Source organism: Pezoporus flaviventris, unplaced genomic scaffold (assembly GCF_033815535.1).
Source record: "Pezoporus flaviventris isolate CSIRO_AGI_PZ_B2104156 unplaced genomic scaffold, CSIRO_AGI_Pfla_v1 ptg000001l, whole genome shotgun sequence".
NCBI lineage: Eukaryota > Metazoa > Chordata > Aves > Psittaciformes > Psittacidae > Pezoporus > Pezoporus flaviventris.
The window spans coordinates 40,200,866-40,226,683 of NW_026892549.1; the positions used below are offsets into that span (position 1 = coordinate 40,200,866).

At 43.3% G+C, this 25,818-nt stretch overlaps 2 protein-coding genes and 1 long non-coding RNA gene across 9 annotated transcripts in view; 2 read left to right on the forward strand and 1 right to left on the reverse strand.

Moving 5' to 3' along the window:
• RAPGEF4 (Rap guanine nucleotide exchange factor 4) overlaps positions 1 to 5,867 on the forward strand; it is a 151,580-nt gene extending 145,713 nt beyond the window's left edge. For 5 of the 6 annotated variants that reach the window (XM_061453768.1, XM_061453741.1, XM_061453759.1 and 2 more), the window contains 2 exons: positions 1,378 to 1,432; positions 2,947 to 5,867. In XM_061453768.1, the coding sequence (XP_061309752.1) occupies positions 1,378 to 1,432; positions 2,947 to 2,968 (77 nt within the window). In that variant the 3' untranslated portion in view covers positions 2,969 to 5,867. The remainder of the gene's footprint in view (positions 1 to 1,377; positions 1,433 to 2,946) is intronic. The other variant, XM_061453750.1, reaches the window with a different exon arrangement.
• A 2,352-nt stretch (positions 5,868 to 8,219) lies between these two features.
• On the reverse strand, positions 8,220 to 11,643 carry LOC133266115 (uncharacterized). The gene is made up of 3 exons (XR_009742259.1): positions 11,141 to 11,643; positions 9,545 to 9,968; positions 8,220 to 9,445 (listed from the first exon to the last, which is right to left on the reverse strand). It is a non-coding gene; the product is annotated as an uncharacterized LOC133266115 (long non-coding RNA).
• A 3,340-nt stretch (positions 11,644 to 14,983) lies between these two features.
• The window catches only part of MAP3K20 (mitogen-activated protein kinase kinase kinase 20), a 90,765-nt gene continuing 79,930 nt past the window's right edge, over positions 14,984 to 25,818 (forward strand). Inside the window, exons 1-2 of one of the 2 annotated variants that reach the window (XM_061453903.1) lie at positions 14,984 to 15,185; positions 21,394 to 21,583. In XM_061453903.1, coding sequence (XP_061309887.1) covers positions 21,425 to 21,583 — 159 coding nt within the window. In that variant the 5' untranslated portion in view covers positions 14,984 to 15,185; positions 21,394 to 21,424. The remainder of the gene's footprint in view (positions 15,186 to 21,393; positions 21,584 to 25,818) is intronic. The other variant, XM_061453913.1, reaches the window with a different exon arrangement.

The following is a 25,818-nucleotide window of genomic DNA, read 5'->3' on the forward strand; positions in this document are numbered from 1 at the left end:
AACCACCAGCCATATCCATTTTTGTATGCTTGTCAGCACATTAAAATGTCTAGATTATTCAGTGTGTGTTAAGGAACATTTTACATTGGTGATTCCCCCTTCTGGAATGACAGATTTCACAAAGGCATTTTATTTATAACATCATTTTAATGTCAGATCATAATAGTGTGCTAATTCTGGGGAGCAAGAGTGTGCTGTGTTAAAAGATGTAGCTGTGTTTTAATTGTTGGACCATGTTAAAGTGCTGGAACAAACATTAGACTCTAATTAGGAATAGCATTGTAGTTCTCTGCTTTTTCTTAATCTAAGCAAAAGAAACCAAAACAAATGTTGCCCTTATAACAGTGATTGACTCAAGCTATCTAGCTAAGGGATTCAGTTTTACTGCTGAAGTTTCAGTTTATTTGATATTACGCAGAACAACTAAGTTTGCTCCCACACTGGTGGGAGTATTACCTGTGTGGTGCTAATCACACAACCCAGTTACAATTTTGCAGTCCAGAACTAAATCTGAAATGTTTGGCTTTATTACTTACTTCATTTCTGTTCTTTAAAACTATTGTAAAATAGCATCTGATTTATTGGAGTGAAATGTATTAATGAGTATTTTCTTAGCAGAGTGAAATAATGGCTTATTTACTGAAGGGAAAGCACAGCCAAGAAGGACTGAAGTTACTTCTACTTTTTTTGTGAATTGCTAGTAGAGGTGTCCACCAAAAGTGAATCCCCTTTCATGTTGGGTTAGATACACTTGTGCAAGCGAGCACTGTCTGACAGTTCTGTTTGATGAAACTTGCCTACATGACCACAGTTCTAATGGTGGCCTTCTCACCTGTGAATTGAGCACGCTTTCAGAGGGAATCAGTGAACATGCACTCTCACATGCTGATTTTACACTGTCATTTTTTGGGAAGGCTGCATTTTAAACTCAAATTCATATGAAAGGTGAATGTTCTTCGACTGCTGAATATGTTATAGAAATGGCCTTGCTGTTAGGAACTGATGGTCTTAAAATTAACGCGTGTCTATTCCAAGCTGTTCTACATGATGTTCCTTTTACTTCTGAATGTGAGATGTTATCAAAGAAATGCACATTGAAGAGTCTGATTTTCATTCTTAGTTCAGGCCTTTTACAGCATCCAAGTAAGGGTAAGGGTTCTCTGAGCACATGTAAATTACACTCACGCTTATTTAAAGCCTGTGTAAATGCAAATCACACCCTACACATGAGAGTATCAGCATTAAAATTATATTTTCATTCATATGACTGCTTTTATTGGCATATGTCTTCACACTGAGGCACAGTTAGGTGCTTCGTTTAAATGATGATGAAATACAGTGCTTGTTCCCTGATTGCATCCCATCTTTTCTTTCCAGCGCATGATTGCCAACACTGTCAGGACGGTGAAATTCTGCCGAAGCCAAGCTTTCAGTAAGTGTATTACAACATCTGCACAGTCAGCGTTATCATCAGTAGCTACAGTAATTACAGCTAATTCTGTGTGTACCAGAATTGAAAAGCCTGGTTTTCAGTGATTCTTCCCTGTTTGGATTCTTCGATGCTTCGCAGGGTGAAATATCCTTCAAGAAACTAATAAGCTCCTTTTCCTCCACTCTTCCCAAGCATGTGAAGGAGCTAAGCATCAGTGAGGTCTCTACACATCTGTCAAGTTAGAATTTGTTGAAATAAGCCACTGGGTTCAGAAGTGGTTGAAATCAAGCTAGCAGACAGCAGCACACAGATACATGCAAGATACTTGCTTGGATAAACCCTGTTTTTATAGGAAACTAATCCGGAAACATGACGTTTATAGGTGACATAACTGCGTCAGGTGGTGAGCTTAAAACCTGTTCGTCAGCATAATTAGCAGAACTTACTTGAGGCCATGAAAGATGACAGAGCTGCATGGTCAAACAGGATTGCTCTGTGGGTCTCATCTCATCTAGGTGCACTGCCTGTGCCTGTCACACTGGCATTTCCTCAGCACTTCACTCATTTTGCTACACAGCAGTGTTCCTTTTCCTCAAAGAACAGAAGAAATAATATAAAACAATATGTTATTATAAAAATAGTTTATTTCTGTCTGGATCAAAGCTTAACTCTGGAAGATCGGGATAAGGGAGCTTTTTAATTTTTTCTCCCACTATTGAAGTTTTTCTAGCTATGTATCTTTTAATTTTAATGTGCTAAGCACTAGTGAGACCTCCACATATTTAGAAGTGGAAGTGGATTTTCACTATACATGATACAACAAAATGTCAGTATATAGATGTACCGTATCTAAGTCCCATGCTTTTTGTGTGTGTATTTATACATAGTAGATGCTTCAGTATCTTTCTTTTAGAGAAGTTTAAGTTACCTAACACATATTCTGTTGAATTGCAAGCTGTTCACTGTGAGGCTGAAGATACTCAGATTTTAACTCAGTGGTATTTCATAATTGTTGGAGTAGATATAATGAGGTTATGTTAAATAAGGTAAGCTTGAATGGGGCAGTCACAAAGCACTGCAGTGTTACAGATATTTAATGCTGAGTTAGAAATGGGAATATTTCCTGAAAGGAGGCTTAAATCAGTCATAGAGTTCTGAGTCCGTGTGAAAGCTGCTGGTTCAAAACCAGATGGGCAGCTTTAAATCATACTAGTTAGCTATATAATTTATAGCAATTGACTGGTAAGGTGATGTATAAAACTGTAACCAAGAGCCATCAATCTGGGGACATGTAGCCAAGTATATCTGAGAGAAAAAGTTAATTTGTGTGGGTAGGAACCAGAAAGACACTCAGCCATGGAGGAAAGGCTTCAAAGAGAGCGATTCCTAAATATTTTCTTTTTAACTCACCAGGATCTGGTGTTTCCTGTGACAGCTTGTAAAGAGTTACTGCATTCTGTTCAGGCATTTGTTCATTTAAGTGTATCAATCCTACATCATTTCTCTTTCACCAGATCCCGACGCAGCCCTAACTAATAAGAACCATCAGGATGTTCGGAGCTATGTGCGGCAATTAAATGTGATTGACAACCAGAGAACTTTATCACAGATGTCTCACCGACTAGAACCGCGTCGAGCATAAACATTTGAAGCCGTGATGAGAAATGATCTTTTATCCTGTCAAGGTCACTTGTTAAGAACTTCACTTTCTCTGCTACCCCACTGCCACTACAAAAATAAGCAAAAACATATTCTAAGGTCTTAGGCAACGCACAATGTACCAGCCTGCCAGAGAACTTTGGCTGAGGAAGAATATATGCACTATAGCTGCACAGGTGGCCGTGTTGTGAACCGTTAATTCATTTTATAGTAAATGATTTCTCACATGGATAAAAAAGGCAAAGGATAAAATAGAACAGTTAGCGAAAAATGTGCAAAAAGCTTGTAACAATCCTAAGGGAAGTAGCATTTTTCTGCCTAATTAAACATCTGTATTTTATGATTTATTCTCCAGGTCAGGACCAAAACTAATCACCGGTTTAGCTTGCCCAGCTACTGTTGACCTCAGTAGAAGATGCATGTAGACATCTGATGTAAGAATGTAGGTTCAAGAGACGTCCAAGGTATAATAAGTTCAATTCAGAGAAGACTTAAGAAGTATTGCCATTTGAAATATAACAGATACTAAGAAAAATTTCTAACCTTAAGTGTACTGCCTACTACTGTGAGCAGTGTGGCCATTTCAGAGAACTGACAGGACTGAAAACACTTCGAATGACGAGTAGATTAACCTGTGTTTACATTTTACTTCTTTTTTTAAACTACCAGTCAGTTTTTTACAGAATTCCATTACAATAGTAAGGCTGTCAAAATCATAGCGTAAAGGTAGCAAAGGACTGGTTCAAAAAGAGCACAATATGCACAAACAGATTTCAAGAGAATAATTTCCTGGACATTAAAACCTTAAACTTTAGCTATCATTAATTGTGGCTGGTTAACACATATTTTCTGGTCTTGAGCATTTACAAATATCTTCATTTTCAGCCAATTGTTTTGCACTTTCAATAGACTGTAAATAAATGTTGATTCGTTCTGTTCTACAATATTTATTTATGTAATAGCAGTTGTGCCAAAATAAGTGTTTTATTTATTTAGTTTAGCATGTTAACGAGAGTGATGCTTTTGTCACTCTTTTTGTGTGCATTTTATGTGTAGGAATTGTGTGATGTACGTTCACCGTAAATAACATGCAGTACTTCATTAAATGGAATTGCTGGAAAGGTCTCGTCACTGGCCTTATTTGCACTTTCAGCTTCACTCCTGCATAAATACTGATGCTGTTAATTGGCTGATAAAGCAAACTGCGCTTGTCATTTGCTGGGCCTTGAAACTGCAGTTAGACAATGACCATTGTGATACAGGTGACCAGTTTAAAGCCAGTCAGATCCATCCCTGCCACACGGGATGACGGGCTTGCAACCAATAAAACCAAACACTATGGTTTTATTAGCTGGTTTGTTTAGAGTTTCTAAGAAGGCTCCTACCATCCCATGTAAACATAGAAAACATTTAAATTGGAAAGGTTAAAATGAAGAAGGGATGTATTCTTCATTTTAGCTATCTGACTAATTTGTCCTGCTCAGTCACTAATTAAGAGGACTACAAGTTACCTTTTGTTGGACAGCATTTTACCTCAGGTAGGCTAACTCAAGGTGAGACCTAGGCTAACGGGGCACTTAAGAGGCCTCTGGCTTCAGTCACCTCAGGGAGGTCTATCAGGTCCTGCAGCCTTGAGGAAAGAGGTGATCTGGCATGTAGCCTTTCCTCGCCAAGATCATTTGTGCCAGCCTGATCACTCCATGGGAGTACTGTGCTGCTGCTGGGCAAGAACTGACAGGGCCAAGCATGTGCCAATGAAATGATGATGTTCAAATGGCAAAAGTCTTCCCTGCTGCATTTACACCGGCTCTGCTCTGCGAAGCCAGATGTCATAAAGCTGGTTAAGCCTGAAATTGGAAGTGTCACCTATTATCTCATGATAAAGCTTCAGCGATGACCTCGTTGATATAGTGTACATTTCACGTCAGACACAGTGTACACTTTTCTTGGCACTGGCCAGGACTGAGTGGAGTCAGTATACACATAAAGATTTTCTTTTTTTATCTGCACAAATAATCACATCCTTTTAGTCAAAACATAAATTCTGCTAAAGCTGAGTGTCACCAGGGAAATGCTGACACATAGAACCACTATCTGCTCAGTACCTGCCATCTGCAAAGGAAAGAATTACACAGTTAAGAAACATTCTTCAGCATGATGAAATAATTTATTTTAACTTTGCTGTCTGACTAGAAGTTCAGGATGATTCAGAGGATAACCAGCTAATAACATAGAGACAAATTTGTGTCTTGTTATTTCAAGTGAGAAATTGTTCCGTTTGTACTGCTTTATGAATATACTTCATACGGCTTTTTCAGATACGGGATCTTCCCAGAAGCAAAGTATGCAGTCAAATAAACTATAGGGACACAATTAATTCAAAAGATGTTTTTATCTTTACTTTCAATTTATAACATTTGTGAGGTCATGATTTTATTTGCTCCAGATTTGTTCCTATTGTTTGGACTTTCATTTATTTCTATGTTAACTGGTTTATAAAGCTGCCAAGTTTCAGCTTGGCTCTGCACAGAGACCGATTCTTCATCTGTTTAGTATGTTTTTATCCCCTTGGTTTATTCTTTTATTCCTCAAAACCTCTAACAGTTTTACTTATAAGTTGCCAAATGGTCTTTGTTGTGTAGATACATCCCAGTGATACAGACAGAGGCTTTATGGCACCTCCATATGAACGGATGAATGCAGTTTACCTACTCTATGAAACTGGTATCTGGCATTTTCTAATCTTCCAATAAAGGGTGCTGTATAAGTAACGAGTGTTGCTGTTTCTGTATCTAACTTATTCAAGTGGCTCAGTTGCTGTTGTGCTGATCACAGTCTACATACCTAAAGATTAAATGAATAACTCTACCTACTGGCTCGGGGCTCCAGACTGGGCTTCCCTTGCTCCCCTCATTGACTTTACCGCAGGCAGGCAGCAGTCAATACACTGCTCGTGCTGTGTAAAGTCCCAGCACCTGTTGCAATAGTGTGAAGAATGAATAGGAACTCGGGAAACAAGGAAGTGTCGAAACACCTATGTTGTCCTCATCCTGTGCTGGCAGCTGCAATTCACAGCTTGATCCTGTTTCAGTGAGGAGACACCCCTGGCCTGCTGGCTCTCAGGGCCAGTTGCAAGCTTGGGCTTGGGGTGCTTTGTCAATGCAGCCAAGCAAAAGGGGGTTGGCGATCCGAAGCACTGTGCCACTCATGGTCCTTACTGCTTTAGTTGTAGCATTTGGACTGATGTTGGTCCATGCCAACTAGAATGGCTTGAGAGCACCCAGCCATTATAGAGGGGGAGCATGCACCAGGGATCATTTCCAGTGGGGAATATGGCAAGCCTGTCCAGCCTGTCTCCATCCCCTCCCGCAGTTCTCCAGTGGGACCCATAATGCTTCGCACCTCAATCATGCCCACTTGTATGAACAGCATAAACATTGCAGCACAGCTCCTTCTGTATTTCAACACTGAGGACTGAAAAAAACAGAAACCTGTTCAAAAGGAGAATCATTCCTGATGGTCACAGGTCCTGCAGTGCTGATAGGGCTGGTCTGTGCTATTTGGCCTCAGGCCCCAAAGTCCTGACCCTATTTTACTCACTGGCAGAGTCGCACTGTAGTTTTTATATGAGAGCTGACCAGGAGGCAGTGCCATGATAAACACGCACTGCTGGAGACTGCAGAGCCAGGGTGGGGGCACCTTGGGCTTTTTGGAAAACATTCAGCATTACAGGTGTTCCACTGCTGATGTTCTGTTTGCTCAAGCAGCAGTACAGAGCACAGACACCCCTATTTAGGGATACAGAAGCTCAAGAGTCACAGGGTTCAGCTCTCCCCTGTTCTGGCACTTTTCACTATTGATGCTTTGTTAGGATTTGCTGGTTTTCTCAGTGACCAGGGCCTGTGTTGGCCATCCCTACACAGAACCAGGGAACAAAGGTTAAATCCAGGGAGCTGAATCCAACGTACCAGGAGACTACAACAGTTTGGTAAAGGCAGCATCCAAAGTATTTTCCCAGACACCTTGTTCTAAGCTGATCAGCCACAAAGACATAACAGTGTCAGATGAAAGAGTTCAAATGTGTTTGCGGGACTCTGCAGATGGAGGGTTGAGGTTTTTCCCTGCCAAGGAAAATGCTGTGAAGGTGCACTGCCTCTGCAGACCAGGTACGAAGAGACAAAAAATCCCCTCTTTTCAAGGAGAGACTGGCAAAACAATCTTTTAAGCACAAGGAGTTTAAATACAATTTAGAAATCTGACAAAATAAGTTAGAGAGAAATCAAAAGGTTTAACCTGCAGGGTACCGAAAGAGATAATGAATTTTGGTTTAAGAAAGTGTTTTAACAAAATTATAAGTCTAAATTGTTAGCGTAGCTTCTTAGTAAGGTCAACTGCATAATATACAGTACCTTAACCTCTTCCAGCAATTTTTAAACATCATGCAGCTTAAATAGACTACTTCTGAATTCAGTGGTATTTCTTCTGGGAGCTCTGAATGCAAATCAAGAGGTAATAGTGGAAGAAAATTAAAAGATGTGCTATTCTCATTTCATTTTTTGTACTGATAATAAGGAAAGCAGCATAGAGAGAGATACGGCAAAGTGAACCTCTAACTTGAATAGCTTTTCTTTCACTGTTAATCTGAAATGCATTACACCCTGCCTTTTCAAATAATCATAATGTTCTTTACTGTAGCCTGCATTAAAGTTTAGCAGGCACAAGCAGCCGCTGTCACCAGAGGTCAAGGTATTAGCAATCAAAGAAAATAATGACCAGATTAAAAAGTTAGCATTCAAATTACTAAACCAGAAACTTCCATAGCAGCCTGTCCTCAGAGCCCTGCTTCCTTAGCTGTGCCCAGGGAACCCCCAGCACTCCCAGCAGTACTGTGGGGCTGGCTGGCCCCTGCCTGGGGTGACAGCAGCCGGAGGGGACCGTCATCCCTTTGCCTCTCTTGGGAATGGGCACCGCTGCCCGAAATCAGTTCCCGCAGGAGAGGGAGCTGCATGGCTTGTGGCTAAAACCTGACCTCCAGCTTCTCACCGTGGGGAAAGGCTGTGGTCAGTGTGCTGCAGGAGCACCCAGGGTACATCCTCCATGCATTTACTTACACGACATATAAGACCGGCTCTTACTTCATCTGTGCACTGCTTTAGCAATAAAATACTTATAAATTCACAAAGGAAAGTAATCCAACCACAGCCTTGGCCGTTTATGACTGAAGTGGTGGGGAGACTCCTGTAAAATGGAAGCTTCTTGTTATTAAAAGGGAAAAAAAGAGCATGCCCAGCTACAAAATCTACCACTTACATTTAACTGCTGAAGGATATTTCACAAAGGGTTTGTTTTTAATGGGTCTGGCACTCAAAGGTGATTTCTGAATGCAAAATACTCAGAAAACTACATGAAAATGGATAAAGAATGCATAATTACTGATGCAAATTGGGATATTTTTCTTGGAAACTCCATGTAATAAAAACGTGACACACAGGGGTACTGGTAAAAGACTGACCTTTATTTCCTGGCCCTAATCCATTTGGGTCAGAGTGACAAAAAGCAAAGCCTCTGTCACATGGCAGGGGTCAGCCAGTCGTGTTTAATTTTTTTCTCCCCTTTCTGTTTTCAAATGCAAATAAAGCGTATTACCAATGAAAACAAGGATTGTAAATGAATACTTCAATTAAAGGAAATTTACATAAAGATATGTCGGATAGAGCTGACAGTAGATACTCCAACATCCGAACAGACAATAATCCATTTCTTAATCAACTTCTGTCAATAGTCATAAGCTTTCTGCTCTCCATGGTTTCCTCATTATAGCACCACCTCTTGTGTTTTTAAATAGTTCTTTCTTCAGATGCTGTCCGAGCCAGCAAGTGAATCCGCTGGCTGTATTTGCCGACTCTTTGTGGTTTTTCACAGGTGTACATTATTTCTGCACAGGAGTACTGTTGGCAGCATTGTGGATGTTCTCAGATAACAGAGAGCCAGTGTTGCCTTAGGTTTCCTTTAGATGTCCTCATTCTCTGTAGGACTGACCCTTGAGGGCTGCAGTACTGGCGGGTTGCTGCCTAGAGTCTGTTTGAAATCTAACATTGCCTTCCATTTGTAATTCCTGCCCTAATGTTTCTCCTGTTCCAGTTGTCTGGCATGTAACTCCTTTGTGATGCTCCTGATCAGTTAGCTCTGTTGCCAGGAACTAGTTAGAGGTTTTCACAGATCTATGTTTTTCCCTTCCTGTCACAATTAGCCATTGTTAATAGTGTGCTAGTGTCTGGGGGGTGTTGAGCACCTTTTTGGGGAACACTGGCAAAGGAACTGATATGATACAGCTGATTTATCTAGCTGATTTACCTAGAATACAGCTAATTTATCTAGCTGATTTACCTAGAATACAGCTAATTTATCTAGCTGATTTACCTAGAATACAGCTAATTTGTCTAGCTGATTTACCTAGAAAAAGGGCTTTTCTGAGGCAGTCTATTATTAGGGACATTTTCTAGTCTTAATCTCTAAATCCAAAGAGAAAAAGATGTGATCTTCAACAGATTTGTTTCTAATTAATGTACTCTGAATTAAATAAGTAGCAAAAAAATGTAAGCTACTGATACTATAGTACATCATGAAGAGGAGCTAATATTTTCTTTTCAGTTCAAACTGACTCCTTGTCAATGGTGGATGAAGTTTTCATGATTCCAGTGGCTGCCTTTACTTTCCAATAAAGGTAAATGTGCTTAGAAACTAATTATTTTATACAGAAAATGGTATACAATGCTTTAAACCAGCTGTTGAATATTCTCTGTTGTCATCTTCTGTTGGTGGTCCTCAGAGGTGAAATTGCACCTGCCTCTCCCTGGATTCCCTACAACTGAGCAACCTAATGGAAAAAGATTACAAGGGTAATGAAGGGACTGTGGCTTCAATGGAGCTCGCAGTAGTGCAGATCAGAAAACACAGAGTGGCACAGCTAGAATAAATTCAGTCCAGCTTTAAAACAAAGAAAATAGTGCTAAGCCATACTACACTTTAGAGGAAAGTAGTACCAAAATCAGAACAATGGATGAAGTCTAACTGACCACAAAATTTGCTATAAGGAGTATGAGCTTTCCCTATATAATTAAAAGTATGTAATGAAATAGTAACTGAGAAGAGTACTAGTGAGTGGATCACAGCTGTGTATAATGATCAGCTAAAACTGTGGTGCCAGTAAAAGATAAGAAAACCATTCTTGTAAACCAATCAATATATATATTTCATGTTAATATTTTGCCATTTCATTACTATCTCCTTGTTAATTATATTGACATTTTTGTAGAAGCTGTATGTGCTTTTATACTGCACACATGCCCGATCAAAAGACAAATAGTGTACAAGCTGCAGCCTGTCAGTTCTGAAAACCAACATGCACAAAGCAGGTATTTGATCCACATGTAAGACACCCATTGCACACAAACCTTCTCTGCCACATGAATGCCTGTATTTTATCATTCTAACCTGTATTTAATAATTCTAAATTTTCTATAATAATTGGTTTTATTATATTTTATGTTAAATATGCAATATAGGCAATAGCACAAATTCCTTATTTTTCTCTTTAATAAAAAGAAAAAAGAGAAAAATAGAAAACAGCAGAAAAAAATACCAGTTGTGTGGATCTAAGAGGTGTCTGATGGTTAGCACAGGGTCTGTCTTTCTTCATTCCCCATGAAAGTCAAGAGCCATTACCCACAGCACACCAGCAACTGGGCTGCTGCAGCAAACAAGAATCAGCCCTGGCTGTGGGCATGGGGGCTGCATGTAGTATCAGGTCAGTGTTTGTGGGCGCATGTTAACCATGTTGTTTACAGCAAGAAAGGCAGGATTGCCTCAGAGGCAAATCCAGAGGCAATCCCTTAGATTTTCCACTTGCCATCTCTCAGAAAGTCTAACTGCAGCTTATTTTGGCTGGCAGTACCACGCCACTTGTCTTTTAGTCATGAGGCCAACCCTGCTAGCTGTGTTTTGGGGTGTAACTGCAGAGGTGTGTGATTGCAGCATATCTGAACATACCTGCATGAATTTCAGTCTGTACAGTGCAAGCAAAAACAGGGATGCAGACAGGGGTTTCAGGCGAGCAACTCCTGCGCCTCTCCCAGGCCACAAAACTGATGGTACAAATGGCGTGAAATTAATGCTAACATATTGTTACTGCTAATGCAGCTCAAACTAGCTAGATTAACCCTAGCGTACACTAGTGCTATAACTTCTACAGCAATATGCGCACAACCTTCCTAGTACACCCCAGGCATGCCCCCCACCATGTTTTCTGTCCAATTGTTAAACTAGAAGCAGAGCAAGCCATAGCAGCCAGAGGATCAGAAGTGCTTCAAAGGAACCTCAGCACTAAGCCTGAGCTGAACTCTGAGCCAGTCCTGAAAGAAGATTGAAAAATACGGAGCAGGTGTCCACCTCCAAATTATCCGTGTCTCGAGTTTCACATACAGTTTAAGCTGGCATAACCCACCGCTACTGCTATAAAAGCACTTCCAGGCGCTGTCCTCTCTCAGCTGCTCCTACCAGCCCTTGCCCCTCTCCTGCCTAGTTGCCTGACGACCTGCATTCAGGTCTGGGTGAAAACCGACTGTTTTTCCCTGCAGCGGCCTCACCTCCGCAGCTCCATTCCCTCTGCAAAAGCCGGTGGGCAGCGCAGCAGTAGGAACAGGACTTGCCGGGCAGGGGAGGGGTGTGACTGCTGCTTTTGGCAGGGAGGATGATTTAAAACGCCCGAACGTATACATGGAACTGTATTTTCCATGTTGAAAGGCGGCGAGACGTCACTGCACACCCAGCGTGGCAAGGAGATGTAAAGAGACAATTCACAGGAATCCTTTCAACTCTAAAATTGAGTTAAAAGCTGCTAGAGCTGCCTTTATCCTTTGCCAGTTGTTGTGGCTTTGCACTAACTTTTGTTAGCTTTTAAGTATTTTCTTTTTTTCTCTCTTCCATGTAAACTGAAGAAGCCTGAGATTAGGACTGAGTTCTCCAGAGGTAACTCAGACCTTCTCAGTTTGAATTTCTTGTCCCAAAAAGGGGGAGAAACCATACCACCACATGTTGGTTCATTGTTTTGTATGGTATTGTGACCACCCAAGAAACTTTGGTTTCTCTGCTTTCTGACCTTTTCTAGCTATTTTTTTAGTTTCCATGACAATGGAAAAAAACATTAAAGGATGCAAAGACTCCGTAGCCAGAGGGCAGAAAGAATACAAGCCCAAAAAACACTCTTAAATCCTTGTCGCAATAATTCCATCTTCACAGTGTACCACTGGGGTTGGACAGTCCTTGTGCAGTGTCCTTCGCTTTCGCTCTCTTGCCCTCTAACAGAGCAAGTGCAATTACGCGTTTTGAACAGTGGCATGTTAACACAGTGCATGATGCAGACTCTTCACTCCAGTTCTTGGAGCAGGAAATATTAACCACCCCCTCGTTTCTCATGCACTACTGGAACAGGTTATTTCTTTCTGCAACCAGGGCCTAAAGTCAGACATGATAAATCCCAGCTCTGCACATACACAGCCATGGACAAAATACGTGGATAAAGTGCCCTAGGCAAGAGACCTCTCAATGCAAGCATTCTGCTCTCCTAAGCAAATGCCTATGAATCAAGTGATTTAACCTTTAGGTAGATTTTTAAAACACTTGACTAATTGGCAATTGCCTCGGACAGGAAGGATAAATGCATTTAGTCACACCACTTAAGAGACTGAGTATGTGGCACCTGTCCTCCTCCTGAGCATGAGTTTCACGTGGTTTGCATTGATAGTTGTGCTTTCTTTTAAAACGTGGCTTTGACTGGCTTTGCCTGGAGACCTCTCCAGGCTCACCAGCAGATCAGCGCATAAGAAAGCACAAGCGCTCTCAGACCAGACAGACAGTGCCTGAAAGTGCCATGTCCAGGGGAAGCCAGAGCATGCTGACCTCCTTCGCTGCTTGTCCTGGCAATGCTGGACCTGTCAGGTGGAGGAAGGGGGGAGTCACCACTGCCTGCTTTTTGACTTTCTTAGCATCTTCATGTACCTATTTTACCAAGTGCTTAGATCTCGCTGAACTTTACTCCAGTTATTATGGCTCAGTTGAATATGTCTTATTTTATGGCCAGAAACGTACAATTGTGCTTCACTGTTTCAACGGCTTTTTACCCTCCCTCATGCCAAAATAACACACCTCGGGGAAAAGCCTCTGATGTTTGCAAAATGATTATATTTGATTCATCAGTAAAGTGTTCTTCCATGATTCACCTCGATACTATACATCTTTGTGATGTCCAATTACTGTATATGATTCAGTGTGATGCTGCACAAGTCTTTGTGATTCACTGTGCTAGGCAGCTGATTTTTATATGGCAGATATGCACATACATATAACAATAGTCAAGTATGAGAGATAACGAGGGACCGAGGCTCTCCAGTGAGTGTAAAACCAGCGTTAACAGACACCAGTAGACAAGCTGGGGAGTGCATACGAAAGCAGTGATGGACATTGAATTTTGCATAACACTGATACAAAACATGTACTGTCGCAGCCATGTGATGGTTTGCATTAGCAGAAAAATTGTCTGGTACTGAGTCTTTTGAGTCATTTCCTTTAAGCATGACTGCTTATTTTCAATCTGCAACAGCACAGTATATGCCATTGAAAGATTGGATAAGGAAGGGTCTGTGTGGCTTCAGAGGGTGGAAGTGTGTTGTCTCTCTGTTGAGAACTGAGGAATATGGATGGGGGAGCTTGTACTTGCCAGTCAAGCCATCATGGAATCAGAATGGTTTGGACTGGAAGGGCCTTTAAAGCTTATCAGTTCCAACTCCCCTGCCATGGGCAGGGACACCTTCCACTAGACCAGATTGCTCAAATCCCCATCCAACCTGGCCTTGAACACTGCCAGGAATGGGGCAGCCATAACTTCCCTGGGAAACCTGTGCCAGCAACTCACCACCCTCACAGTAAAGAATGACTTCTTATATCCAACCTAAATCTCCCCTCTTTCAATTTAAAGTCATTATTCCTTATCCTATCACTACGTGCCGTTGTAAAAAGCCCCTCTTCAGCTTTCTTGTAGGCTCACTTTAGGTATTGGCCGGCCTTCTCTTCTCCAGGCTGAACAACCCCAGCTCTCTCAGCCTGTCTTCATAGGAGAGGTGCTCCAGCCCTCTGATCACCTTCGTGGCCTCCTCTGGACTCGCTCCAACAGGGCCACATCCCTTTCGTGTTGAGGATGTGTCTCCAGAAATGGACACAGTACTCCGGGGGGGGTTACAAGAGGAAGCGTTGAGGGCGAGAATCACCTCCCTTGAGGTCATGCTCCTTTTGACGCAGCCCCAAACACTGGCACTTTCAGAGCTGCAGCCATGCCAGTGCAGTACCACGCCACGTCTCTCTCCACCTGCAATGGCAGGGCCTCACTTTGTGAACGGGAAACACCTCAGCTGACAGGTCCTGCTCCGTTCAGAAGTCCCTTCCTAAATCTGGCACAGTTAACTGACATGCAGACACCCTGCCTCAGTCGAAACCATCCCCTCTGGTCAGCCCAAGCTGCCCCAAGCGCCTTCAGCTCACCTCACCTCACACCAGCCCAGCCACAGCAGACGACACCATCGCTGAGAGGTGTGTTGGCCGTGAGGGGCCAAGGTGCCCCATTACTTATCAACGTGTCGGTGACTGGCGGTGGCCACACGGTCTCTCTCGCCAGCCACCCCTGCACCCTGGGCCGCAGCAGAGGCACAGCCTGGGCCGCATCCACACCGGTACCGGCCACCCATCGCCCCTTCGCCCCACACGCCAGGCCCGGCACGTCTCCCCCTGCAGGTGGGGCGGCCACGCTGCCCGCACCCCTGGGGCGGCAGCGGCCTCGCCTCTCCCGCGGGGCCCGGGCAGAGCGCGGGGTGGCGCCGCTGCGAGGAGGCGCGGGGGCGGCGGCGGCTCCGGCTCCAGCTCCACGGCACCAACCGGAAGCGCGGAGGACGGAGCGGGAGACGCGGTCGCGCCGGTTCCAGCCTCCCTCGGCGGCTCCGGGATCGGCGCCGCTCGCGTCCCGCCAGCCCGGAGTCCCTCGGGGAAGGTGAGGAGGGCGACGCGCCCCTCGCCACGCCCGAGCAGGCGGGGGGCAGCGCTGGGGCGGTGGGTGCGCGGTGGGTGCGCGTGTGGCCGGGCGGAGGGAGGCAGCGGGGAGCAGCGCAGCGCGGTCGGGGAGCGGAGCGGGGCAGGGCCGCGGGTGTCCCCACCGCGTTTCGCGTTTCCCACCCGCTGAAGCAACTTTGAAAGTGTTTGGAGGGCAGGCGCTCGCCCGTCCCGCCGCTCGGCCTGACCTTGCGTCGCTCCGCGGGGCAGCCGCGCCCGGCCGGACCCCCCGCGGGAGGCACGGGCGGGGGTCCCGCTGACTACGCCGCTGCGGGACGGGAGACCGGCCGTGCCTCGCCGGGCGGCGCACGGTGGTGCGCGCCGAGGGGCAGCCGGGGCGGTGGCGAGCGGCGGCCCCACGACCGGTGCTGGCTCGGTGTCTGCCGTAGGGTTGGCCGCGGGACGCCGGCGTCTGGCCGGGAGCCGCTGTTCTCGGCCACCCCTCCGCTTCTCAGTCGGTGTTTGAGACGTGCACTTTGAGTGCACCTGCTGCGTTTTTGTGTTCTTTCGGGCGTAAAATCCCTCAGGTTGGGCTTTGAGGCGTATCTTCCCCTCTGTTTTCCTTTCGTTTAGCCCCCCTCCTCATTTTTTATGTAAGCCGCCTTTTTTTTTTTCTTAATATATATATTTTATTTTTCTTTGTTCAAGTTATTTCCTTTCCCCCAGTATGCGCTTTTTATTTAGTGTGTGTGTGAGAGCCATCGGTTACCTCTCTATCCAGCATGCTTTGCTGTGAGTTTTAGCGACAGAGCCATCGGGAAAGCCATGGATCATTACTTTTTTCTAAATTCCAGAAGCAGAAATAATTTGAAAGCACTGGATTAACTGGGTCACTGCCTGAAAACATCATAGCTTTCTGCTGGAGGCATGCGGTTAGATGTTTTCAGGACTTTGCCCTCAAATTGTAAGTCCTCAGAAGCCTACTTGTTTTATCTATCCATAATGTGCTTTGCATACCGGTGGCATTGTGTGAAGAATGGTAACCCTGGAGAGCCTGGCTCCCTGAGGGAGGAGGAGAAGACAGAAACGCCGGCAAAACCGGGTCCTGCAGTTGTGCCCGTGCAAGGATGGAGCGGCTTTATGGGCCAGGGTGTAGGGGTGGCTGCCTCCTCTGTCTTCTGTGTTGTCGGAGGCACGCTCCTGGCAGGCATCACTGGCGAGGTATAATGTAAGCGAAGTGAGCAGTTTAGGGTTTCCCCGAGATAAAATGTTTTCTATTTAAAGTGGAGCCTTTAAACCCTTCAGTCTCTGCCATTGACAGAGCTTGAGTCGAAAATAGTTTGTTTCCTGAAGTACTCAAACTGTTCAGGCTGAGTTGAGCTCTTTTTTTCCGTAGCAATGGTTGTATAAATTCAAATAAAATTAGAAGTGTTATTAATGGAAATTATGCAGAATTTTTAGGTTCTGACAAAGGGCAGGCTCAAATGTTGTTGCTTCTGTAACTAAGGTAGGCAGAGCCATGCATGCCTCCAGTCTCACCATCTGCAGGGCTGCCACTCAGTCTGGTTCAGAAAGTTGAGGAATTGTAGGGGTTCTTGACTTTTTTTTAATTTACTGGGAGGTTAGAACATTAGGATATATATATATATATATGTAAGTTGGGGTTGTGCTTGGAGTTTGCATCTTATTCGTCAGCAGTTCATTATATGCTGAAAAGATCTTGTAGTTATAAAAACTCATTTCTGCTGTATCACTTGTAGCTCCATATCACTGTAACTCCTTTTCTATTCTGTGCTTAGACAAGACAGGAGTGGACCATGTTTTGGCACTGGATAATTTGATTTTTTTTTTTTTTTTGTTTTGGGGCTTTTTTCTCTTTTTTTTTTTTTTTTTTTAAGCCTAAATAAATACGCTGCTGCAAAAATGCAGGATGATAAGCTCAAGGACTGTAGGCCATGTTGGATACAAAGGATGATTTGGGTCTAAAAATGGATGGTCAAAGATCCTGAAAGCAAATGGACTGTTTTGCCAAATAAGGAAACTTGGCACGTTCAGCTGTGTATTTTAAGATAGCACAAGTGTAGTGTGCTACTACTTTATTGGCAATATGTTGGCAGCATGCCTTCCTGAAAGAAGTGCTGAATCCTGCTTCATGGAACCATGCAGTGAAGTGAGGGCAGTGAGTTGCATGGTCGCTCCCTTTAGTAAATTACAAAGGGCTTTTCTGAAGTAATTGAATACTGAGGCAGCGTCAGGTGCACGTGCAAGATGAGGGATGCAATTTTCAGTGTTTCAGCCACGCACTAAGCAAAATATGAGTTACAGTTACTGTGCAATTTGTACTAAGTTCTTTCTTGCCTCCTGTCTCTAACTTTTAAGTCCCTCAGTGGAACTTCTCTGTACTCCAGGAGCAGTAGCTGAATGACAAACAGTAGAGTCTTCTGGCTTGTACATGGAATAAGGCAGAAGAGTTGGGCATGGCAGCACTTCCCCTACGTTGCAGACTGGTTTTGGGGATCTGGAAGGTGCAAATGGATATGTTGGGTTCGTCCAGCATCACTGTGCCAGGATGGCAGGGCAGGGCAGCCTGCAGCAGGGTCAGTTTGCAACCCATCTGCTTGGGGGTTCCCTCACTTTTGGTGTTCCCTCACTTCTTTTTGGTGTGAAATGAACTTTTAACAGCATGCTCAAAGAAACTACTATGAGGAAAAAAAAAAAGACACAGGAGAAGGTGGAGTTGTTGTTGCAAGATTACAAGCTCATGTTAACGATTAGAAATAAAATAGAAAAAAGAGAAAGTTCTCCTCCCCCTCCCCCCCCCCGACTCCCAAGCTCCCATAGGAATAATTGAAATAACCAGCAATTGGGTAATTTCTTAAAATACCTGTTTCTGATCTGTCACATTTTCATTTCACTGACAAGCAACAAGGTCAGTCGACACAGCCTTCCTTACTGCTACGTGACGACAGTGGTTAAACACTCAAAACTGTTAGTGGGGACGAACAGTACTTGACACCAAACCTTAACTGCGCTGTGTGCCTGTGTGTGGGGGATTGCTGTAACGCCCCCAGCCCCGAGCCCTGTTGCAGAGGACTGCTCCTCACTTTAATGCAGAGAAGTGCCATACGTTGTTGAATAGTGTGCTTTTTTCAGATGCAAGTGTATGATTATGGAATTTAATGAAATATCTGGTTTTTTTTTTCCTTAACCAATGGTATAAACTCTGATTGTTAAAGATCTTTTAAAACAGGATGACAAGTTAATAACTGTGTGTGGATTTGTCATATGCAGTTGTTACTCTAAACAGTTGTTTTCTTAAACATAACAAAGAGATTGATCTGTCTAATTGTGGATTAACCACCTTGCGTCAGAAGACATGGAGTGATACTTAAACAGGTCTGTTCTGCCATCCAGAAGGAGAAAATGTAAACCTGACTTAGGCTATCATTAATTATGGATCTCTAAATGGGGAGTGTCCCATGTGAATCTCCTTTACTTTCTCTAAAGAGAAAAAAAAAAGCACATGGAAGAACCCAACACAATGTATTGATTGCTCTTTAAATAATATATATGCCCGTGCCTATAGCATCTGCAACTGATTGCTGTAGATAAACTTGAAATTGGGAAGTTGTTAAAAGAATGAAGAGCAGCTCCTGCAAATGCTTGTGTGCTGGACACTGCATTGTGCATAGATGTTTAGGTAAAGTTTTAGGCAGCAAGGAGGACCCATCAGAAAGTACTCACTTGCATTTATCAAGTGTCTGGCATACACGTTGTACCATCTTGAGGTCAGTTTTTCTGTGGAATCTTGGAGTAACATCTTGTTCTGTGTTAGCCTCTCAGAAGTCAACATTTACTTGTGTATATGGATGATTTGGTTCTTCTGGATGAGCAATAATTTAAAATAATCTGGCAGCTCTTCAGAACTATTGGATTCAGATAGAGAAGCCAGAAATATTTGTTTCCTGTGATGTGTTTTCTTTGTGCTTGGTTTTCTGTTCCTTCTGTCATCCCAAACGCAACCATCTGTTATCAGCTGTTCACGCTTTCCTGTCAAAGTTATGGTCCAGTCAGTGCATATGCTTTTGCCTATGAGTAACGTTATTCTTCTGAATAATTCTGTTGTCAGTAAGGAGATTATTCACTGGAGCGTAATTATCCACGTGCATAAACGTCTGCAGGGCTGTGGCCTTAAGTTGTTAGGTCTCTGAATTGGGAAGCTGACCTGTTGTATTTGCCTATAAAGTGTCACATACGCTTGAGACAGCATGTACATGATGTTGACTTGGGGCAGCTACTGGAGTAAATGAGCTGGAGTAATCAAGGCAAATGAGCTCCTGTTCCTGAAGATGTGCTGATTGAACAGTGCCGGGAAAGAGCAGAAAGTTAAACCAAGCTTTGCTACCCTCCTGGTTTGCAGGAGTGACCGATTTCCTTTCTCTTGAGCTTTTTCTGAAAACAGTATGTGCAGTGCAGTGCAAAAGATGACTCTGGGATGGCAGGAAACCTAACAACAACAGCAACCAGGTTAAAAAGAACAAAAGGTCAGCGGAAGAGTGCAGGCACTTGTACTGGGGAAGGAGCCGGCAGGGTACTGGAAGAAGGAACTTTATTTCATGTCGCACGGGTAACCCTTGCTCTGACTCACAGAGCTGGTGAAAGAGCATTCCTCTTCCCTCCCTGAGAGTTTTGCAGGCTGATTGTCAGTGAAAGGCATGCTTGAAGTCTGCTTCCTCCTTAATGTGTTGCCTTCTGTAAACGTAGTAAAGTTGTGGTGGTCTGGTACCCTTACAGGTGGTGAATGATACAAAGCAAAGTAGGCAGATTCAGAAAGGGCTCTGTTATCTCATGCAATATGTAGGAAAATGTTGGTGTCTTCATTTCTCTTTGGGAGAATAGCTGCAACCAGATAGTGCCAGAAATTTCTGGTCAAATGATACCTCACAATTTTAATCAGATTAGCTGCACAGTCAGGTGAGCCAGTGAGGGGGGGAGGGAATGATGTCTGTATTTGTTACAGAAGGGACTGGTGTAAAGGGGTTTTGGTGGTCAGCAGCGCTAGTTGTATTACAGATGCATTTCCCAGCAATGGGCAACACATAATGTGTAGATTCCATCTCAAATCCCCCTATGGATTGGAGGCTTCCAGAAGATGCAGTATGCTTTGGTACAATAGTTAGACCAGTATAATTGGACATAAAATCAGCAATTCAGAATCTCCATGCCTTTTTGTAACTTGTTTTATTCAAATCATTCTCATTTTATGCTGATAAGTTTACTTTCATTTATTGCAAAATTAAGGGAAGTAAACTCGGTCTAAACGGATGCATCAGGAAGAGTCCGGCAGCAGGCTCGCTGCTGGTTCTGGAAGGTGCCCTATCCTGCAGGCCGACAGAGGACCTGAGGCTTTCTGAATTTACACTATTAAAAAAAAAAGAAACCTGAAATTACTCTTTGTTCGTGCATTTAGGTGAAAATGCTCTTGAAATTTGCTACAGCGTAAGCTTTATTGCTGTGAAATCCCTGAGGAGGACGTTCTGTTCCTCTTGCAGCAGACATGGGATCATCTCTTGAAACTGCCGACACCGGTCTTGGCACAGGCTGCAGAATTTCACATATTGTAACCCAGATGAATTACTGCGTACTTGCCCTGTGTTATAACATGCAAACAGAACTGAGTCACTCCGGAAGAGGCATTTACCACGGCCAGGTTTTTCCACATCCTTGCGCGAAGCACAGCTCGGAGTGCCGGCAGCGCGCGTGGTGCGGGCTGTGGTGCCGCTGCCTGCCTGCGCGCCCTGTGCGCGGCCATCGCGGCGGGAGATCCGGCGTGCCTGGCATGCCTGAGCTCCGAGGCAAACTCATAGCGGAGAGCAAGTTTCCCGTCTGTTGCTGTCCGGGGAAGGCAGCAGCGACGCGCCTGCCTTTCCCAGAGCCGCGTCCGAGGTGTTCGGGAAACGTCGGTATCGCACTGAGGAATACTTTTAGTTGTTTCTGTGTCCCAGCTGCTCCTAATAGCCCTTGCAAATTATGCAAACATTTGCACAGCCTGTTGGAGTGAGAGTTCCCAGGCTCTCCTCCTGTGCCCTGTGGATTTTACTGTAGCATGTTTATGGTGATGGGTCCTGGTTTTGGGGTGTCCTGAGTGCTGGTAAGAAAATCCGTCCTCTGTGGAGCATATGTGCTAATGAAAGCTTTTCTCTTCACAGGTTTTGCTGTGGTATATCTTGTCATTATGAGATGTCGTCTACCAGTGCTTCATTTGTGCAAATTAAATTTGATGACTTGCAGTTTTTTGAGAACTGCGGTGGAGGAAGTTTCGGGAGTGTCTACCGAGCCCGATGGATTTCTCAGGACAAGGAGGTGGCTGTAAAGAAGCTGCTCAAAATAGAAAAAGAGGTAAGAGTTTACTTTTTCAATTTGCTGTGCTGCAGAAACAAGGACAGAAATTCTTTCCTAGTGTCTTCTGTCAGCTAATTGAAGTAAACTGCCTTGGGCTTTTTATTCTTCTAATTACAAAACCCTGTAACTGGATAATATTACAATAAAGACATACTGGGGGGGGCAACCCAGGGTGTCTCTGATTTAAAACATTATTGTTTTACTCTTTACTGTCCTGCCCACCTTTTCTTGTATAGCAGCTCCTCTCTGCTCCTCTCTGAGGAGGAGGAGAGCTAGCTGCACCTGTGGAGCTAGTAATTTCCTTTTGATACTGCTGGGCATGTTGCTAGATAGGAAGAGGTAGTGTTCACTGTCTTTGCCTGCTTCTGTCTTCTCCTTTTTGCATCTGGTGGCTTTTAAGTGCAGTGGTTTGCATCTATATGTGCACTATAGGCTTAGCGTGTTGCTCAGCGTTGTCTCTTGCCTGCTGCTGCAGGTTTTGGTCTGGGGCTCCACTAGCTCTGGGTTAGTCATAGCCACACTTCAGCTTGGTCTCATCTTGCGGTGCAGTTTAAGTCTAACTGTTCTGCCAGTCATCTGCCCTCGTGGCGTCCTGTGCACCTGGAAAGATGGACAGGTCCTTGGCAATCTTGTGGGAAAAGGCAGTTATCTTACTGCACCCTTCCCAGCTAAGGTCGGTTTAAGTGTTGTTTTTATTTTTAAAAAAGATTTTTAGGTTTGCCTAAAAATAGTTTTTATTTTTAAAAAAGATTTTTAGGTTTGCCTAAAAATCCTCTTGACCCTCAGCTATGTACAGGCCTGGCATAGACACAGTGTATGTGGTCCTCACCGTGCTCTGGTCTGCCCAGTCGTCACTGCTGCTGATGTAGCAGTGAGGAGACACCAGTGTAGTGATGAAGAGCAGTTACTGGACCGCTGTTCCAGCATGACTGTATCTGACTTGTGTACAATACCCTCAAAAGTATTTTAGGAAGGCAGTTATAAGCTGGAGGACAGCAGAACAGCACTAGGGATAATATACATAATGAGACACCAAAGTTCCTGCACTGCTGCTGCAACCAAGTTAGCATGATTATGTCATGCTTAGTGATGTGATGAGCATGTGTGATCGTGGTTAAGCAAGTTGCTGTCTGTAATAATGTGGAAGGATCTCATGATTTTTATAAGATGGTTGGAGATTTATTCCTTCTATTCAGTGACTGTTTGTAATGTTCTCTTTATTTCTACTATTTGTTCATATCAAAAGATACAGAAAGACAAGTAAAACCGGTGCTATGCAGTGTCAGTAATGCACTCTTTGAGAAGTCAACTGACTGGCGGATCTCAGTAGTGGCCAGTGAAGTATCTTTATTGCATAGTATATATCTGGTGGGATTACACAGGAGGAGTGTGTGCTAGACCTGCTGCTAGCTGCTAGCATTTTTGAAAGAAAACTTAAAAACAGTACTACTACATCTTGTAATGGAGTCAATCTCAGTGGAATGGGAAATGATGGAGAAAGTAGGACAGTCGTATGAATTGCTTGACACAGTTGGACTATTTAACAAGTTGGGTTTTTTTTAAACAGCTAAATACAATGTTCAGCTTGTAGTGACAAGGAACACAGGCTGCACATTAGGAAAACGAAACTGTATGCTGGAAAGAATTTAGTATAATTTAAGGGTTTATTTAGGGATTAATGAAGACTTGCAGCTCATTAAGAGCTCATATCATGGTACTGTTAGGCAAATTAGGTTACTGCCCTTGCATATCTAAGTGAGGATCAAGGCATTTGTAAGAACCAGGCCTGCTTTTACCTTGGCATGTGGCACTGGGAAGATGGGTGTTAGGCTGTAGGTACAGACCTGGTTCTGTTGTGCTTAAAAGAATGTAAATGAACTGCAGGGGCAGCCCAAGGGGGACTGCAGAACACAGAGTGGAGAGTAGGAGGGCTGTAGGGGTTAGAATGGGGTGATGGACATCATCCATCAGGATAAGTTGACAGGAGGGGAGCAAGTGCCTTCCAGCACAATAGTGTATTTTACTCTGGACTGGTCATCTTCTGCTTAAAGTAACAAGATGGGTTATGGCTGGGACTAGCTTGGTGTCGGCAACTTCTCTTTTCTGGTGATGCAGCAGAGAGGCAAGTGGTGATGCCTTAAGTAAGTCTAGCAAGTTTTGCCAGAACATGATTGTCAAAACAGTAGAGAATTAAAAAATAAGAGCTTGTTTACAAAAATTTCATTTTCATATGGAGAAAATGCTAGTCTTGTTTAATCTGGTGCAGAAAGTTATTACAAGAACTAATGGTTGGGATCTAAAGCCAGGCAAATTAGAATGGGAAATAAAGCACAAATTATAAGGAGTCAGGATGAGTAACACTTGGAGCAGACTACAAACAGAAGTAGCAGAGATGGAGAATCCTTTCTGTCTTTTCATGTCTTCACATTGAGATGGTTTGGGTTTCTTTGACAATTGTTACTGTTAAGTTGTTGAGCTCAACACAAGAGCAGCTTGCTGAAATATTGTGGCCTGTGATGTACCAGAGCTGGCCTCTGTGGCCTAAAAGTCTCTTCTGATCCTTACGGCTGTCAGTCTTTACATATCTAGTATGTTTATCTGTAATGATTATAATAATAAACATCTGTGACTGAACTGTGCTGAAAGTCATGGTGAGTCAGTGGCTTTTCTGATAGCAATAGAAAAATAACTTGCCGTAACTGAAGGTGTCTGTGTTTAGTAGATAGTTGGATGGTTTGCATTTAGTCCAGAAAAGTAATTACTACTTTCTTGCTTATTCGAAAGGAAGTGTCATTTTAACTCCATGACTGGTTGTGTTGTATTTCTGTTAACTGCTGCCGGTAATCCATAACAACTGATTAAAAGAAAAACAGAGGAGAGTGGGGAAAAGCTTGCTCAGAGGAATTTCATGCTAGCCGAGTCCAAAGGCACAAGCCAAGTCAATAGAACTGTGGTATCATTCTGCAAATATGTTGTATCTGTGTTTCATTTTACTAAACAAGCCAATCAAAACCAGCAAAGATCTTGAAGGTTTTATATTAGCCAAGTGGCTAACAAGTTCTAACATGTTAAACAAAGCAATTTTTGTTCCAGTATATAGCAGCATATCATACAAAAATATGTGCTCAGAAAAACTTGTAAATACTTGGGAGAGTGTTGCTCAGACAGATTTCTTCGAAACTCTTTAAAATTTGAGAAATGGGAAGACCTCTGCAAGACATTAACTTTTTATAGAGAAGCAGTAAAATGTGACTATACAGGAAGAGGTGTGTTTATACACATAAAATACAGCTAAGTAGATGTGCAGAGAAAAATAGATGTGCTGCAAGGCTTTGATTAGCATATCAGATCTGAAACTCTGGAAAGACTTCTGATTAAATAAACCATAGGAGTGTCTTGAGTGATTAAATAACAGCAAAACCAAAATTAAATTGACATTTTACCATCTACTCCAAGCCCTTTAGCAGTTGTAGGTTTTAAGCAAGGAACAGGAGTCCCCTTGTGACTTGTTTTATGGAAAAATTAAACTTACCAGTTTATGGTGTTTATGGTGCATGTGGTGGGAGGAGAAAAGTCTCTTGTAGTAGGATGTATGCTTGCTCCTTTTGCCCTAAGTGATAATTACGTGCATTCATTGAAGAAAATTGTGTACCTACTACTCAGGGAGTTATTTGGTATTTTTGCAAGTGAGCTATATGAATTATTGGATAAGCCCATAATTTGACTTCCACTGAAATGGATGGGAGAGACTGGGCCCAAAGGCCTTATTCTGCAAATTGCTTGCAGTTCTTTTGACTCCCTTATCTTGAGCAGATAACTGCTAGAGTGAAATGTTACAAACATTGGTTTATGCCTTGCCACATTAGCTTTTCACTGAATAGCACTCACCTCCTTCAGTTGTCTGTACATCTTTGAAGTTCACCTGCTATTTGTCACTGCTTTTGAAGGCTGTGCTTTTGGTGGCTGGTTTTTGACAGTTGGCATCTGGAGTGTGGTTCTTCACTGGAAGATTTATTACTGCCAGAATTTTAGCAGAAATTTGAATTTAACTTTAATGTCGCTGTTCTTTGGAGGTACTCCATGATCTATGAACTGCCTCTGTGCTATTGATGGACAGCAGGATTGCATCTGATGTACTTGCTTCAGCTGTTATAGCCATGACACTTAGGTACAAGATTGTTTGGTTTCATGCAGTACAGCTGTCCCTGGATTCCTTCATGCTGGAGGTGCTG